This window comes from Quercus suber, unplaced genomic scaffold, assembly GCF_002906115.3.
Source record: "Quercus suber isolate HL8 unplaced genomic scaffold, Cork oak 2.0 scaffold_322, whole genome shotgun sequence".
NCBI classification, from domain to species: domain Eukaryota; kingdom Viridiplantae; phylum Streptophyta; class Magnoliopsida; order Fagales; family Fagaceae; genus Quercus; species Quercus suber.
In genome coordinates, this window is record NW_027069776.1 from 338,187 (window position 1) to 352,987 (window position 14,801).

General features: G+C 35.8%; 2 protein-coding genes across 2 annotated transcripts; one reads left to right on the forward strand and one right to left on the reverse strand.

Moving 5' to 3' along the window:
- The first annotated feature begins 3,344 nt into the window (after positions 1–3,344).
- On the forward strand, positions 3,345–10,235 carry LOC111988082 (protein tesmin/TSO1-like CXC 5). The gene is made up of 9 exons (XM_065782968.1): positions 3,345–3,659; positions 3,916–4,023; positions 4,611–4,788; positions 6,832–7,185; positions 7,508–7,614; positions 7,709–7,800; positions 8,793–8,963; positions 9,052–9,135; positions 9,838–10,235. The coding sequence occupies exons 1-9, from the start codon at positions 3,460–3,462 to the stop codon at positions 9,897–9,899; spliced, it is 1,356 nt and encodes a 451-aa protein (XP_065639040.1). The 5' UTR covers positions 3,345–3,459; the 3' UTR covers positions 9,900–10,235.
- Positions 10,236–10,384: 149 nt separating this feature from the next.
- Positions 10,385–13,637, reverse strand: LOC111988093 (pentatricopeptide repeat-containing protein At4g21065-like). The gene has a single exon (XM_024019856.2). It carries the CDS (start codon positions 13,265–13,267, stop codon positions 11,339–11,341), a length of 1,929 nt encoding a protein of 642 aa, XP_023875624.1. The 5' UTR covers positions 13,268–13,637; the 3' UTR covers positions 10,385–11,338.
- Positions 13,638–14,801: the final 1,164 nt, after the last annotated feature.

A 14,801-nucleotide genomic window follows, 5' to 3' on the forward strand; every position in this document is an offset into this window, starting at 1 on the left:
TGTGTATATTACTTTTTTATTTTTATTTTTATTTTTTGCTTGAAAGGATGTTTGTGATTTAGAGTGTAACAACATTGCTCATAATTTTGAATTAAAACCATTGGATCAGTTCAATATGATCCTTGCCGTCCGATAAAATATATCACGCACATCTTACCGTCCAATATCCACAGCGTTGTAATTTCAAACAAGCCTATAAATACCTCCAATCTTTACTTTCACTCTTCCATATTTCAAATTTTCTCTCTCCAAAACCCAATCTTTTGCTCTAAAATCTCTCTCTCTCTCCGTACAGTCGGAGATTACAGGAATCCAGCGAACCTGAAAGCATTGCGACGTGGCAGTCGCCGGAATCTGGCTACATTCGACACCTTCACTGCTATTCAGGTTAAAGTTGTTCTGATAATGGAGGAAACTGAGAACTTAGATTTCCCGCCAAAACGTCCACGTTCAGTTGGAGCTACGAGGAAAACCGTTACAGAGGCCTCCGTGGCTTTCCCGCGAAAAAATCGAATTAGGCAACTTGATTTCACAGAGTTTCCGGTGAAGCCGATCTCGGTGGTGTCGCATTCGCATTTGCCTCCGAGGATTCCTCTTTCCACAATGTAAGTTTTCTGCTATTCGTTCTTTGTTTTTGTTTTTATTTTCTGTTTGGCTGCTGAGAAAACCGAGTTACAACGGCAGAAAATAAATTTTAAATATTTAAAAGTTCACAAGTTTGTTTGATAACTCCTGTTGGTTACAAATCATAATATTTAGAAATAGAATTGCTAAACACAGACTTAACTTTGAGTTCAAACAATTTTCTAATGTTCTGCTCTGTCATTTTGATGTCTTACTATTTTCCTTTACTATATTTAATGCAGAAACTCTGAGTCCCCAAGATCACGGCCACAGCTTAATATCAATGGAAGCAATGATACTCCAAAGCGTAAAAAACATTGCACTTGCAAGCATTCGAAGTGCTTAAAGTTGTGAGTGCCTGACATACTTGTACGCAATAAAAAGACTTCCCTTTTAATTATGTAATTATTTTGCTAATTGTTTAAGTCAGAAATTGTTTATAACAATAAGCAGGTGACCTGCTAGGATTTTTGCTAAATTATTGTATGTTCCACAGAAATGACGTGTAAGTTATTGGAGGTTCCTTAAAGGAATGTAGTGATTCATAAGCAACAGCTATGATTGGCTCGGTATTGGTTTGCTTTTAATTTCTACATAGAGTGTATTTGTAGTTGCTCTCTTTCTATCTCCTTGTTTAACAATGATTCATTACTCCCTAAAAAGAGTTTCTCATGGATGCATACTTGAATGGTGCAGAAACAAAAAAAAAAAAAAAAAGTGGACAGCGATTTCTGTGAATAAAAGTTAATTTTAGAAAGATTTAAAAACAAAGCCGCCCCAATTGGTCTTTTCCACCATATATATCTCCGGATGACTTTCTTTATTAAATGGTGGATGGTGAATTTGTGTTTTTTATATGGTCCAACCTTCAAAATGCAGTGCAGTGCTGTACTAGATCTAGTTGCTTAGAAAGTTCTTATCCACAAATTGTCAGGTACTGTGAGTGCTTCGCTGGTGGAATATACTGTGATGGATGCAAGTGTGCTAATTGTTATAACGATGTTGAGAATGAGGACGTAAGGATAGCAGCTATTGAAGGTATTCTGGAGCGCAACCCAAGTGCATTCAAGCCTAAGATTGCCAACAGTCCACTTAAAACACTGGATAACAGGGTATGTAAATGAAAATTTTTGAGTTCAAGAGAACTATTGTTTGGTTACTGGATTAATTCTTTATGTTTGAGCCATTTTTGGTTTTGTTTGTTGAATTAGGTAAAAAAAAAAAAAATACAGGTCAACCTATTTATCCAAATGGCTAGGGAAAAGGTCAGGTGGACTCTCAGTTTTATGGCGACCAAAAACTTTGTAGGACCCTATGCCATTTGCCCATTTGGGACAAGCCAACAGCAACCTCATCCCACCACCGTATCTTCAATTACTTTAATGTCTTACTTGGTTATAAGCTTATGTTACTAAGCTCGACTTTACTACTACTATTATCATTTAAGTCATTGCAATTACCTCTACTTGAGCCCTTTTTTTTAAAGGACTGAGAAAGGGGAAATGTAAAAATATTAATCAAGTAATAAGCTTATTTTTTAATTGAATTTAAATACATAACTACATTGAATTAATTGTTATTCAAAATGATAATATTATTTGGACTTTATTCATTAAAACAACAACGTGTTTGAATTTAATTAATAAATGTAATGTATTATTAAAGGTTGGGTGGTATCTCTAAAAATAAAATAAAAAAGAGTTGGGTGGTACAATTTTCCAATTTACTTATAAGTTTCTCCCCAATTAATTATAAGCTCACGTTACTAAGCTCAACTTTACTACTACTACTATCATTTAAGTCAATGCAATTACCTCTACTCGAACCCTTTTTTTAAGGATTGAGAAAAGGGGAAAATGTAAAAATATTAATCAAGTAATAAACTTATTATAAAGTTTTTTAATTAAATTTAAATACATAACTACATTGAATTAATTGTTATTCAAAACGATAATATTATTTGGACTTTATCATTAAGAGTTGGGTGATACAATTTTACAATTTACTTATAGCTTTCTCCCCAATTGCAGCTACCCAAAGGATATGAACTCTCATTGCAATTTTAATAAAGCTCAGTTCAACCCAGTAAATACCCGATAAACTCACACACATCACACAATCAATCAAATTGTGTCTCCGAGCCCACATAGAGTTACCAGGCCGGCTCTGATACCATATGTAATGACCTAAGGAAAAACGCTAGCCACATCTGCGCTATACCTCAAAAGGACTAGTCACAATTGAGGCTCATTGTAGTTGTTAATAAAGCTCAGTTCAACCTAGTAAATATTCGATGTGGGATTCATCACACACCCACACACATCACACAATCAATCAAATTGGGGTATTACACTATCCATTAAAACAAGTCATGATTTCGTTCTAATCATGATTTTAGATCAAAACAAGTGTGTATTAGTGTTATTTTATAGGACGTGTGTGTATTACTTATATTTTTATTTTGCTTGAAAGGATGTTTGTGTATTAGAGTGTAATAACATTGCTCATAATTTTGAATTAAAACCATTGGATCGGTTCAATATGATCCTTGCCGTCCGATAAAATATATCACGCACATCATACCGTCCAATATCCACAGCGTTGTAATTTCAAACAAGCCTATAAATACCTCCAAGCTTTACTTTCACTCTACCATATTTCAAATTTTCTTTCTCCAAAACCCAATCTTTTGCTCTAAAATCTCTCTCTCTCTCTCTCCGTACAGTCGGAGATTGCAGGAATCCGGCGAAGTTGAAAGCATTGCGACGTGGCAGTCGCCGGAATCTGGCTACATTGGCCGCCTTCACTGTTATTCAGGTTAAAGTTGTTCTGATAATGGAGGAAACTGAGAACATAGATTTCCCGCCAAAACGTCCACGTTCAGTTGGAGCTACGCGGAAAACCGTTACAGAGGCTTCCGTGGCTTTCCCGCGAAAAAATCGAATTAGGCAGCTTGATTTCACAGAGTTTCCGGTGAAGCCGATCTCGGTGGTGCCGCATTCGCGTTTGCCTCCGAGGATTCCTCTTTCCACAATGTAAGTTTTCTGCTATTCGTGCTTTGTTTTTGTTTTTATTTTCTGTTTGGCTGCTGAGAAAATCGAGTTACAATGGCAGAAAAGAAATTTTAAATATTTGAAAGTTCACAATTTTGTTTGATATCTCCTGTTGGTTACAAATCATACTATCTAGAAATAGAATTGCTAAACACAGACTTACCTTTGAGTTTAAACAATTTTCTAATGTTCTGCTCTGTCATTTTGATGTCTTACGATTTTCCTTTATTTTATGCAGAAACTCTGAGTCCCCAAGATCACGGCCACAGCTTAATATCAATGGAAGCAATGATACTCCAAAGCGTAAAAAACATTGCACTTGCAAGCATTCGAAGTGCTTAAAGTTGTGAGTGCCTGACATACTTGTACGCAATAAAAAGACTTCCCTTTTAATTATGTAATTATTTTGCTAATTGTTTAAGTCAGAAATTGTTTATAACAATAAGCAGGTGACCTGCTAGGATTTTTGCTAAATTATTGTATGTTCCACAGAAATGACATGTAAGTTATTGGAGGTTCCTTAAAGGAATGTAGTGATTCATAAGCAACAGCTATGATTGGCTCGGTATTGGTTTGCTTTTAATTTCTACATGGAGTGTATTTGTAGTTGCTCTCTTTCTATCTCCTTGTTTAACAATGATTCATTACTCCCTAAAAAGAGTTTCTCATGGATGCATACTTGAATGGTGCAGAAAAAAAAATAAAAAAAAAGTGGACAGCGATTTCTGTGAATAAAAGTTAATTTTAGAAAGATTTTTTTTAAAAAAAGCCACCCCAATTGGTCTTTTCCACCATATATATATCTCCGGATGACTTTCTTTATTAAATGGTGGATGGTGAATTTGTGTTTTTTATATGGTCCAACCTTCAAAATGCAGTGCAGTGCTGTACTAGATCTAGTTGCTTACAAAGTTCTTATCCACAAATTGTCAGGTACTGTGAGTGCTTCGCTGGTGGAATATACTGTGATGGATGCAAGTGTGCTAATTGTTATAACGATGTTGAGAATGAGGACGTAAGGATAGCAGCTATTGAAGGTATTCTGGAGCGCAACCCAAGTGCATTCAAGCCTAAGATTGCCAACAGTCCACTTAAAACACTGGATAACAGGGTATGTAAATGAAAATTTTTGAGTTCAAGAGAACTATTGTTTGGTTACTGGATTAATTCTTTATGTTTGAGCCATTTTTGGTTTTGTTTGTTGAATTAGGTGGATACCTAATCGACATGAATATAGTTTCCTTCAGATCTAAGTATCTCAATTTTGATATTATTACAGTAATAAAGTCATTACCAGAATGCTTTCATTAAATTCTTTGCGTTGGAAAAATAAAAATAAAAACAATACTTCTTTCTTTGCATACCTATCTTAATTGAACTCACAAATGAACGTCTTTGGAAGTGTTCTACACTATATTGTACAATCTCTCACGAACAAATTATTGATACAACCCATATGGTGGTGTTTGTTACAAGAACAAAACACACCATTCCATAACCTAAATGCAATAATAAAAATTGATGAGAGAAAAATGAGAAGATGGACTTTGGTGAGTGCCATTCTCTACGACACCACTGAAATTTATATCTCTAAAAACCTTTGCCTCACTTTTATAGACTTTGCTTGGGTAGTTATGGGTAGTTATTTATATAGAACACCAAGAACGACAACTCTTACCAATGGACTGACCCATTCTCCCTGTGGGTATACTCATTTGGGTTGGTCCAGCCCAAAACTTCTAACACTTTGTTTTTTCTCTAAAGGCTGAGAAAGCTCTTGGATTTCACTTTTCTTTACATACATAATTCACAGGAGATTTTGATGATAAAGTTACACACAGGGAAAGAGCGCTCTAATCACTTTGCTTGTTCTTAAAAGGGAACACAGAATTTATACTATAAATAAAAGACCATATGTTAAGAATATGTGAATATATTTTTTTCAAGTGTAGCTAACTTTATAAGAATGAGTTTTGAGAAATTATATAAGGTCTGATGAGCTTTTCCTAGATCTAAAAATTAGTTTGTGTTTCATAAAGAAATTATGGTAGGATCTTTGTATTGTAACCATGATAGCTACTAATCTTGTAGTCTATTTTTTTGGAAGCATTTGGCGTTAAGGTTCTTGGGACAAACATTGGGTAATGTTTGCTTATTCTTGTGTTCAAGCTATCCACAACAATCACGTGTACTTCATTTGAGCTTTGTCGTTCTATATACTTCTTAAGGAGATTGTGTTTGCATTGCATCCCGGTGTTCTTGTGCCAATTAGAAAAAATATAAGCAGCTTCGTGTGGAAAAAATCATCTTCAAGCACCGTCCATTTTTGTTGTTTGATTGGAAAAGAGTAGTATGATTTCACCTTTAGGATTTATAGTTGTGCTTGTGCTAATGTTTCAGCAAGTTTATATTACATTTATGTCCAGTTGCTCTTTTGAACTTCTATTTTTAAGATTGGTCTCAATAGAAACCTCCTCATGTTTAAAGTTATGTGCATAAAAATTAATTACTCATTGTCATTCTAGTAACTTAGTAAAATCAGGGAACTCTTAGCAATAAGAACAACAACCCAGAAAAAGAAAAAGTTGAAAAAAAGAAAAAGAGAGAGAGAGAGAGAGAGTAAAAGCGGACTGCAAAAATGAAAGATGTGCATGTCTTTACTCAAGATCTACCTCTTAGCTGCTTCCACTGATACAATTTTGATTTTCTTGGTAAGTTGAAAAAGCAAAGCATTGAGAGCAAGAAATTTTATGTTAGAAAAAAACATTTTTTCTCTTCACAGCTACTGCAGTTAAATCATTCATGTTGAATATGCATTTTTCATTAATGATTCATTTAATGAGGCCTATTAAGTTCTATGTTAAATTACAAGGACGTGGTTCTCTCTCTCTCATACACACACATTGAGACAAAAAGTCACTGCTCAATGCCATATGGACGTCAGTCATTCTTCTCTTTTGAAACCTCAAAAATTACAAAAGAAATAAGGAAGTGATGTTTTCATGATACCTTTCTTTAAACATCTCTTGATATTCATTTCTTTCTTTTACCCTTTTTGGTTGACACGTGTAAATTTAATATCAGATATCTTTTCTAGTTTTATTCATCATCCGATAACTGTTAACCACACTGGACTGCTCTGGAACAAGTGCAGGATGAAGAAAACGTCAGCCCAATGGTTGGGAAACACAACAAGGGATGTAACTGCAAGAAAACATGGTGCCTTAAAAAGTATTGTGAATGCTTCCAAGCTAACGTTCTGTGCTCTGAGAACTGCAAATGTGTGGACTGCAAGAATTTTGAAGGATCTGAGGAGTGCTTGGCTGTTTTACATGGCGACCATTCTAATACCAATACCTGCATCCAACAGGCCAATGCTGGTTTATCTGGTGCTTTTGACTTACCAGGCAACAGATTCTCTCCAGGATTAGGGAAAAGAAAAGGTCATGAACTCCTTGATTCAAAAGAGAAGAATTCACAAATTCAAAAGCTAACACTGCATCACAAGGTATTTTATTTTAGCATCCTGATTAGAACCACTTCTTTTCTGTTTGGTTGGTGAGAAAATGTATCTGGTTTTTCCTACTATGAGAATGCCTTCACCTTAAATTATATGGGCTTATCATTTCCACGTGGATAAGCTATAAAAGATCATTTAGCAATGAAATTTGCATGAGAAAGCTTGGCTGCCCGTGTACATGGTCTTGAGAATTTCAGTAGGCCCAAATCCACAGATAAAGTTTATTTGCTTCCAACAATCTCAATCGCTATGGTACATTGCTCCACTTATCCATCTCAGTGCTCTAAATTTTTCTGTTTTGTTCATTCAGCCAATGAATCCTCTCAGTGATTCTGATCCATTGTCGGCCTTGTCTGTTTACCCTGTTCGTCAAGTTATTGGTTCTCCTGTATTGCATTCCCCAAAGTTTAGATACAGGTTTATATATTTGCCAGTGATACTTCATTTTGTGCTTTTTGAAAATTTTGTTCTTATTGTCCATAACAACTGATATTGCTGCTTATGGTGCAAGATCATTGTTAGCAGATGTCATTCAGCCAGAAGACACAAAAAAGCTCTGCTCATGTTTGGTTCTAGTATCAGAGTTTGCTCAAATAGGTGCAGGTATATGACTGAGCTAAGAGTAAAAGAATCATAATTGGCTTAACAAAATTTTAATTTGCTCTCGGGTTATGAAGGATCAATTATGTGACTAGGAACCATATATTTTTAAGGGTTATATATATGTGTGTGTGTGTGTGTGTGTTCATTGGATTACATATTCCTCCGGTGAGTCTTGGGTCTGTGCCATTAATACACTGCTTCAAATTACACAAGTGACAAGACTGGTGTAATTTTACATATTAAAAATGTGGTAACATGGGTTCTAGCATATCCTTGATGTGCTAATTGGCATGCATAAAAAGCATGGAGAAATATGCAATTATCAGTTCGCTTGATTTAGCACCAACACTACAAGTTAAGATCCTGTTGTTAGCAATTATTAGAATACTTTGCTATGAATTTTAATATCCGAAAACAGTAGCTGATATCATTTTTTTTTTTTTTTATATCGATTAGCTGCATATAAGTTTCGAGCTAAGTTATCCATATATCGGGAAGAACTCAACCTCATGAAATACCTTTTAGACCATTGGCCACCTGTTGATTATAAATTATATAGAACAGCAGAAGGTAGGTTCTAATCTATAATATTTTATACGGTGACTCCCTTGTGCATAGTCTCTCTCTCTAACTACCAAATATAGGGATAGTGTAACTGCTTTTTCCACTCTCTCTCTTCTTCTTCTTCTTCTTCAAAAAAAAAAAAAAAAAAAAAAAAATAATGAGAATAGATTGTCAACCAAAAGGGCTGTGCCTCTGTTGTATTTAATCCATAGTAATGTAGATAAAAATTTCTCATGAGCCAAAAAAAAATTGCATAAATATTTTAGTCAGCTTGATTATCTCTCATGCTTAGTGATTCCCAAATTCCAAAGCCCTTTTACATTTGATTACATTCTCAGTGGGGTCCACCAGCACTTTCAATACAAAAGCTTAATGAGCCGAGTGAAATGGGAGTTTTGATTTCTGAGATCTGCATTAACCATTTGCAGACAATAATAGTGCGTCAGGCGAGCAAGAACGAGGACACAGTGACACTGCAAGTCTTCTTGTAGGCCAGGACAAGGAAAACTGCCAGGGAGAACCAGAAACTCAGAAAATGCCTGATAGCCATTTGAGTAGCAACGGAGCGGCTACAATTGGCACAGATGATTTTAGATCTGGTAATGCTGATTTACTGGAAGGCCTTTGGATCCTGGAATTAATAGTTTTATTGATTTTTTATGAGACTGAACTATAACTGCTTTGCAGGTCTCTACATGAAGCATGAAAGGCTTGTGTTGAAAGATTTCTTGAGTTGCCTTAAGAATCTCATCACTTTTGGTCACATGAAAGGTGTAATTCCATGCCATGTAATTCTAAACATAGAAAAATACTTCAACCAAGTAATTTTTCACATGGAAAGATATCCAATATTGAAAATCTATCCTTTTAGAAAGCTTCAACAAAGTCTTTCATACATAATTCATTTTTGTCTTGGGTGGCAGATGATTGTAGTGATTTATTTGTACTTCAAGACCAACATTGTGACCTCTTCATTTCTGATATGTGATTTATTTGTACTTCATTTCTGATATTTATTTTTCAAAGGAAAAGAATGTTAGAACATTGAATCAAATGTTATTTTTACCTTGTTTCTATAATAAAATGTAACCATGGCTGTAAAAGCAATTATGAAAGGAAGGATTGAGAACACTCTGAGATGAGCTACTTTCGATTGTGAAAGTATTTTTTCTGCCACAGTTTGGTGTGCCCAATCTTTCTCAAGATTTAACAATTCAAAGAACCAAACAAGAGGAGTTGCTAAAAGTATTTCTTTGTATTTTCTCAAATGGCATTAGCATCCCACTTCTCACACTTTTTCTCTCTCTGGTGCAAGACTTAGGATCGTGTTCTGCATCAAAATCGGAAAGTAGACCAAGAGTGTTCTACTGTCTGTCTAGACTAGCATCACCTCTGCCAGCCATGGCGCTTATGAAACTTTAATACTCTGCTCTTCTCCATGACCTGGCTCTTATAGGTTCTATTACATTGCAGGAACAAATTGCTTCCCATCGAAGCTAATTGACAATGCGAAAATGTCAGCAGCGGGATTTTAGAAAGTCAGAACTGAAGCATTAGCAAACAGGAAACAGTTGCAATGGCATCCTACATTAAACATGGTCTAGAAATTGCAGTTACTGCCACCTTTAGCAACAACCTAGAAAAGAGTTTGTGTATGCACAGTAAGTTGAGTGCATGATGTCAAACTTTGAATAAGTTTCTGGAAAAGCCTAGATAACCTGCTGATAGAGGTGGCACAAAGTAAATTCCCTGCCTTGGTTTCATTCTGGTTGTTCTCTTCCAAGTAAATAATACATTACAAAAGTGGGTCCCATTGCTAAGAGCTTCAATCATTCATGGACCACAAACCAAAGCCAAGTGTTCTTGTGAAATGATGTTAAATTGCTAAATCTTTACACAAATAAAAGAGTTAAGAGTGATTTTCTGATTCAAGAAATGAAAGCACGTCTTTAAATGCTGTGCATTGCATGGAACAGGAAAAGGAAATTACTTGATGAAAAAAAAGGAGATTGTTGAATACTTTGCATTTTTAATAATATTTGTAGAATGCTCAGAGTCAGACAATCAAAAGAATGTTTCAATCAATGAATAACATGAAGAACTCCGGATGATAACTTAGCCAATTGAATCATACCAAAAGATTTTTTTTTTCTGTCTTGATCCTCTGCCCATAATAATTATTACCATTAAGTTGATCATACCCATACACTGTTATTCCAGAAACACGTGCAACAGCTCTCCCTCCTCCGCTTTAGATGGCCATTGCATCTTACCATTTTGGAGACATCATTACATTTTGAGAACAAATTAGTCCCAAATCAGACCAAGATATTTTGGGGCATGAAACCCAAAACTATATTATTTGGGGTGGATAGAGAGAGTTATAAGAGAAACTGAGGCAACAACAAACTCCCACTAGTTCAAACATCTTAACAATTTTTCTTAACTTGCAAACAGCTGGTGACATGCAGCCCATGCCCCATACTGCCACAGAATCAGAAACTTCATTTGCCTCCCAAAAGTATGATTCCTCAGACATTTTAAATAATGGTGTGGTTTTACCATTGGGTACTACTTGCCACTTCCACTGCCTCAATAATAATTAGACAACCTGCCTCTTGTACCCAATCTTTGATATCAATGCTCATAGAAACACAATGTTGCATTTTGTCTGCTATCAGATTGTGCCTTCCTTTCTACAAAACCCAATCTACTTGGTAGTATTAACTATTTAATATTCAACCATTGTTCATGTGCTTCACATACCCATAAATCTTTGACTTTTACAAGATTCCTGACGTGTTCAAAAAATTCAAATAACTAGATGTACTTCCTTAGATAAGCATGTATATGTTATCCTCCACTCAGATTCATTCTACAATTCTTCATCATCTCCTAACTGCTTCCAAAGCAAATAGCCCGTGTTGGTACATAGACCTTGAAACCCAAAATTTTCTAATTTCTCCTCATTCCATTACCAGTAATCACCACAAGAGCATATCCCATCTTCAAAATGATGGTAGCGATTAACATCTCTGACAGTGATTTCCCTCTCTGTGATCTTCGAGATGAACTTTATTGCAACATGACAGTCTTCACATACTCGGAGATTCTTGGTTATCAAAAGCCTAGTTCCAGGAGGAGTAGAAATGAGTCCAAATGCAATTGCTAACCTTTCACTGTGACTGCAAACCATATTAGTCTTCTCATCATCCTCCACATCATGGAAAACTGATCCGGTATCTGGGACATAGCCAGCTTCTTTCATTCGTCCTTCCAGCCTCTTCAGTTCTGCATATATTGCATCAGAATCAGGTTGAGAAGTATCTCCAGAAAGGAATGCATAAACTTTATTTTTCACTTCAATCCAGCTATAAGCAGTGCCTTTCTTTATTCCCCTATCTATCATTAATTTTCTCAGCCTTGCAACTCCTTCCCATTTCCCTGCTTGAGCATAGATGTTTGATAAAATCACATAATTTCCAGAATCATCAGGATCAAGCTCAATTAGTTTCTCTAATGCTACTTCACCCAACTCTACGTTTCCATGGATTTTGCATGAATTCAGCAGAGCACCCCACACTCCAGAATCTGGCATTGCTCTCATTTGCATTATAAGATTGTAAGCCTCATCTAATCTACCACAGTGGCCAAGGAGATCAACCATGCATGTATAGTGCTGAATTGTAGGAACTATGCGGTAATCTCTCACCATTGATTCAAAAAACATCCAGCCTTCATCAAGCAAACCCCCATGGCTGCAAGCTGCTAGAACACCCACAAAAGTTATGTGATCAGGAAGAGATTTTTCCTTCATCTCCTCAAATAAATCCAATGCTTCAGTAGCATGACCATGCATTGCATACCCTGTAATTATGGCATTCCAAGAGACAACTCTTTTCTCCTTAAGCCGTTCAAACAAATTCCTAGCAACCTTCACAGAACCACATTTGGCATACATATCTACCAGTGCAGTCTTTACCTTGTCATTGGACTCAAATCCATGCCTCCAACTAAACACGTGAAGCTCCTTCCCTTGAGGAAGAGCCGCAATGTCAGCTGAAGCTGATATCACTGTCACAAGGGTTGCCTCTGTGGGTCTTAGACCTGCTAATGCCATTTCACTACATAGAGCGAGTGACTCATCAGGATGCCCATTTTGTGAATAAGCAGCAAGCATAGAGTTCCATAACACAGCATCTCTTTCTTCAATTTTATCGAACACTTCGCGAGCACTCCCCACACAACCACACTTTGCATACATGTCAATTAAAGCCGCACCCACAAAAACATCCGTCTCCCACCCAGTCCGTACTGCATGTTCATGAATGTTCCTCCCCTCTTCAATGGCAGAAAGTGCTGAGCAGGCCTTGAGCACAAACGGAAACGTAAAATTATCGGGCGCAAGCCCATATTCAAGCATTTGGTGATAGAGAGAAATTGCCGCCTCATACGGCCCATTCCATGCGTATCCCCGAATCAAAACATTCCAGAGAAATAAATTACTCTTAGGAATTCTATCAAACAAGAGGTGTGCATTGCGTAAAGAGTCACAAACGCTATAGAAATTAACAAGCTTAGTAGCTAGAAATAAATCAAACCCGAGACCCATGTGGAATAGGTGGGCATGAAGTTGTTTTCCGGGTTTGATCACTTTTCGGGCAATACACGATTGGAGGAGAGAGCCATAGTAAGAAGATGGTGACTGATGGGTGGGCAAGGCACGAAGCTTGGATAATGGATAAAAAGTTTGTTGGGGTTTGGAGTTAGTGTTTAGTTGAGGGGTTGGTGAGGGAATTGCGTGAAATGGGCATTGGGTGAACGCGTTGGGGTTGAGAAGAGAGTGGAGGGAAGATGAGAAAGGAGAGGTTCTCTTTTGCTTTGTTATTGAATGAAGTGTCATTTGATTGTTTGAAGAAGAAGAAGAAGAAGAAGAAGAAGATGGAGATTGAAGAATGACAAATACAATTAAGAAAAATCATGTAGGGGAGGGTTTTGAATAAGCTGGTCTTGGAATTTAACGGCTAGTGGCGGGAAAGGCTCAAGGTGCTTGAATATTGTAGATGTGTTTAGCCCTCAAAAAGTACAATGTAATGGGGACATTTATCGTAGTACGGGAGCATTGCTACCTCCACCCACCATAGAGCCCATCCATCACGTGAGAAAAGGGAGCAATGCTCCCGAACTATGCAATATCTATTCATTGACTTATTAGTAATCAACCAGATTTGTTGGGCATGTAAATAGGAACGAGCACAACCCACAAAATGTTTACTACTTGCAGTTGCACACATCGATATATTGTGAAATTAAATGTGTCCCTAAAATTATTCAAAATGAGTGTGTAATATTGTTGTTTCACAAAATTAAATATATAAGGCCATGGCTCCCTTAAGTAGATCCGTCCCTGGCAATGAGATAAGTATATAGGGTCCAACTCCCCTTCCATTTAAAACCCTCTAATTCTCTCCATTTTAATTTGGATAGATGACATGTGTTAAATTAATAATCTAACAATAAAAAAACAAAGCCACCTAAAAGGAAGTTTCACTCTGATAACATTCTCCTTTATTGACTCTCTTTTCCAGGGAAAAAAAAAAAATGAAGAAGATAAATTTTCTTAATTTTAAAACTACGTAGCAAAATACTCATATTTCGAAACTATTTAGCAAAATAGTTCTATTTTGAAACTCAATTTTAGTAAAATCTAGTTCTATGTAGAACTCGATATAATTAAAATCGATTTATATTATAATTAAAATCGATTTATATGTGCTTTGTGCTACGGTGAAAGTTACTGATGTGAATTTTCCGTTAAAAAAATTCCATGTAGAACTCAATTTTACTAAGTTCTAGGCAATTTTTTAATAAATCTATAATATCGAGTTTAGGGAAAATTTATTAAAAAACTAAGAATTTGTTTGGTATTGTTGTTTAAACAATAGATTTCATTATTTAAACAACATAACACTTATTTTCATAATATTTTTCCACTCACACATATTTTTATAACACTTAAATAACGTTACTAAAAATCTCTTACCACCTAAACTACTGCTCTCAGTACTAAACTATGGACCATTGCTTTAGACCACTTTCCTTCTTTACTGCTGCACAACACAACTGTCAACTTTTTTGTTGACAGGATAACAACACAACTGTCAACTCTCACTGCTAAAAATTATATAGTTTAATTAATGCAACTACTCTTTCAGCTTTTATCTTACCAAATGACATATGTTCAAGGATCTAGTTGCTCTAGACACCAGAGGTGACTTGATGCATTTGAGGACCTAAACCGAAAATTGATTATCTTATTTTAAATACAAAATTATTACAAATTAACGTGAACTATATAGAATTTTTTTTTAAAAAAAATTTATAAACAGAACAAATTTGACAAAATTTTTCATACTTGTTGATGTGACAGATTAACA

What these genes read in the sequence shown, in the direction of transcription:
- LOC111988082 (XM_065782968.1), top strand. Translation starts at nt 3,460, where the DNA reads ATGGAGGAAACTGAGAACATAGATTTCCCGCCAAAACGTCCACGTTCA. An exon ending in TTAAAACACTGGATAACAGG is followed by an intron (nt 4,789 to 6,831) that starts GTATGTAAATGA and finishes GAACAAGTGCAG; the next exon opens with GATGAAGAAAACGTCAGCCC. An exon ending in CACAGATGATTTTAGATCTG is followed by an intron (nt 8,964 to 9,051) that starts GTAATGCTGATT and finishes ACTGCTTTGCAG; the next exon opens with GTCTCTACATGAAGCATGAA.
- LOC111988093 (XM_024019856.2), bottom strand. Translation starts at nt 13,267, where the DNA reads ATGACACTTCATTCAATAACAAAGCAAAAGAGAACCTCTCCTTTCTCA.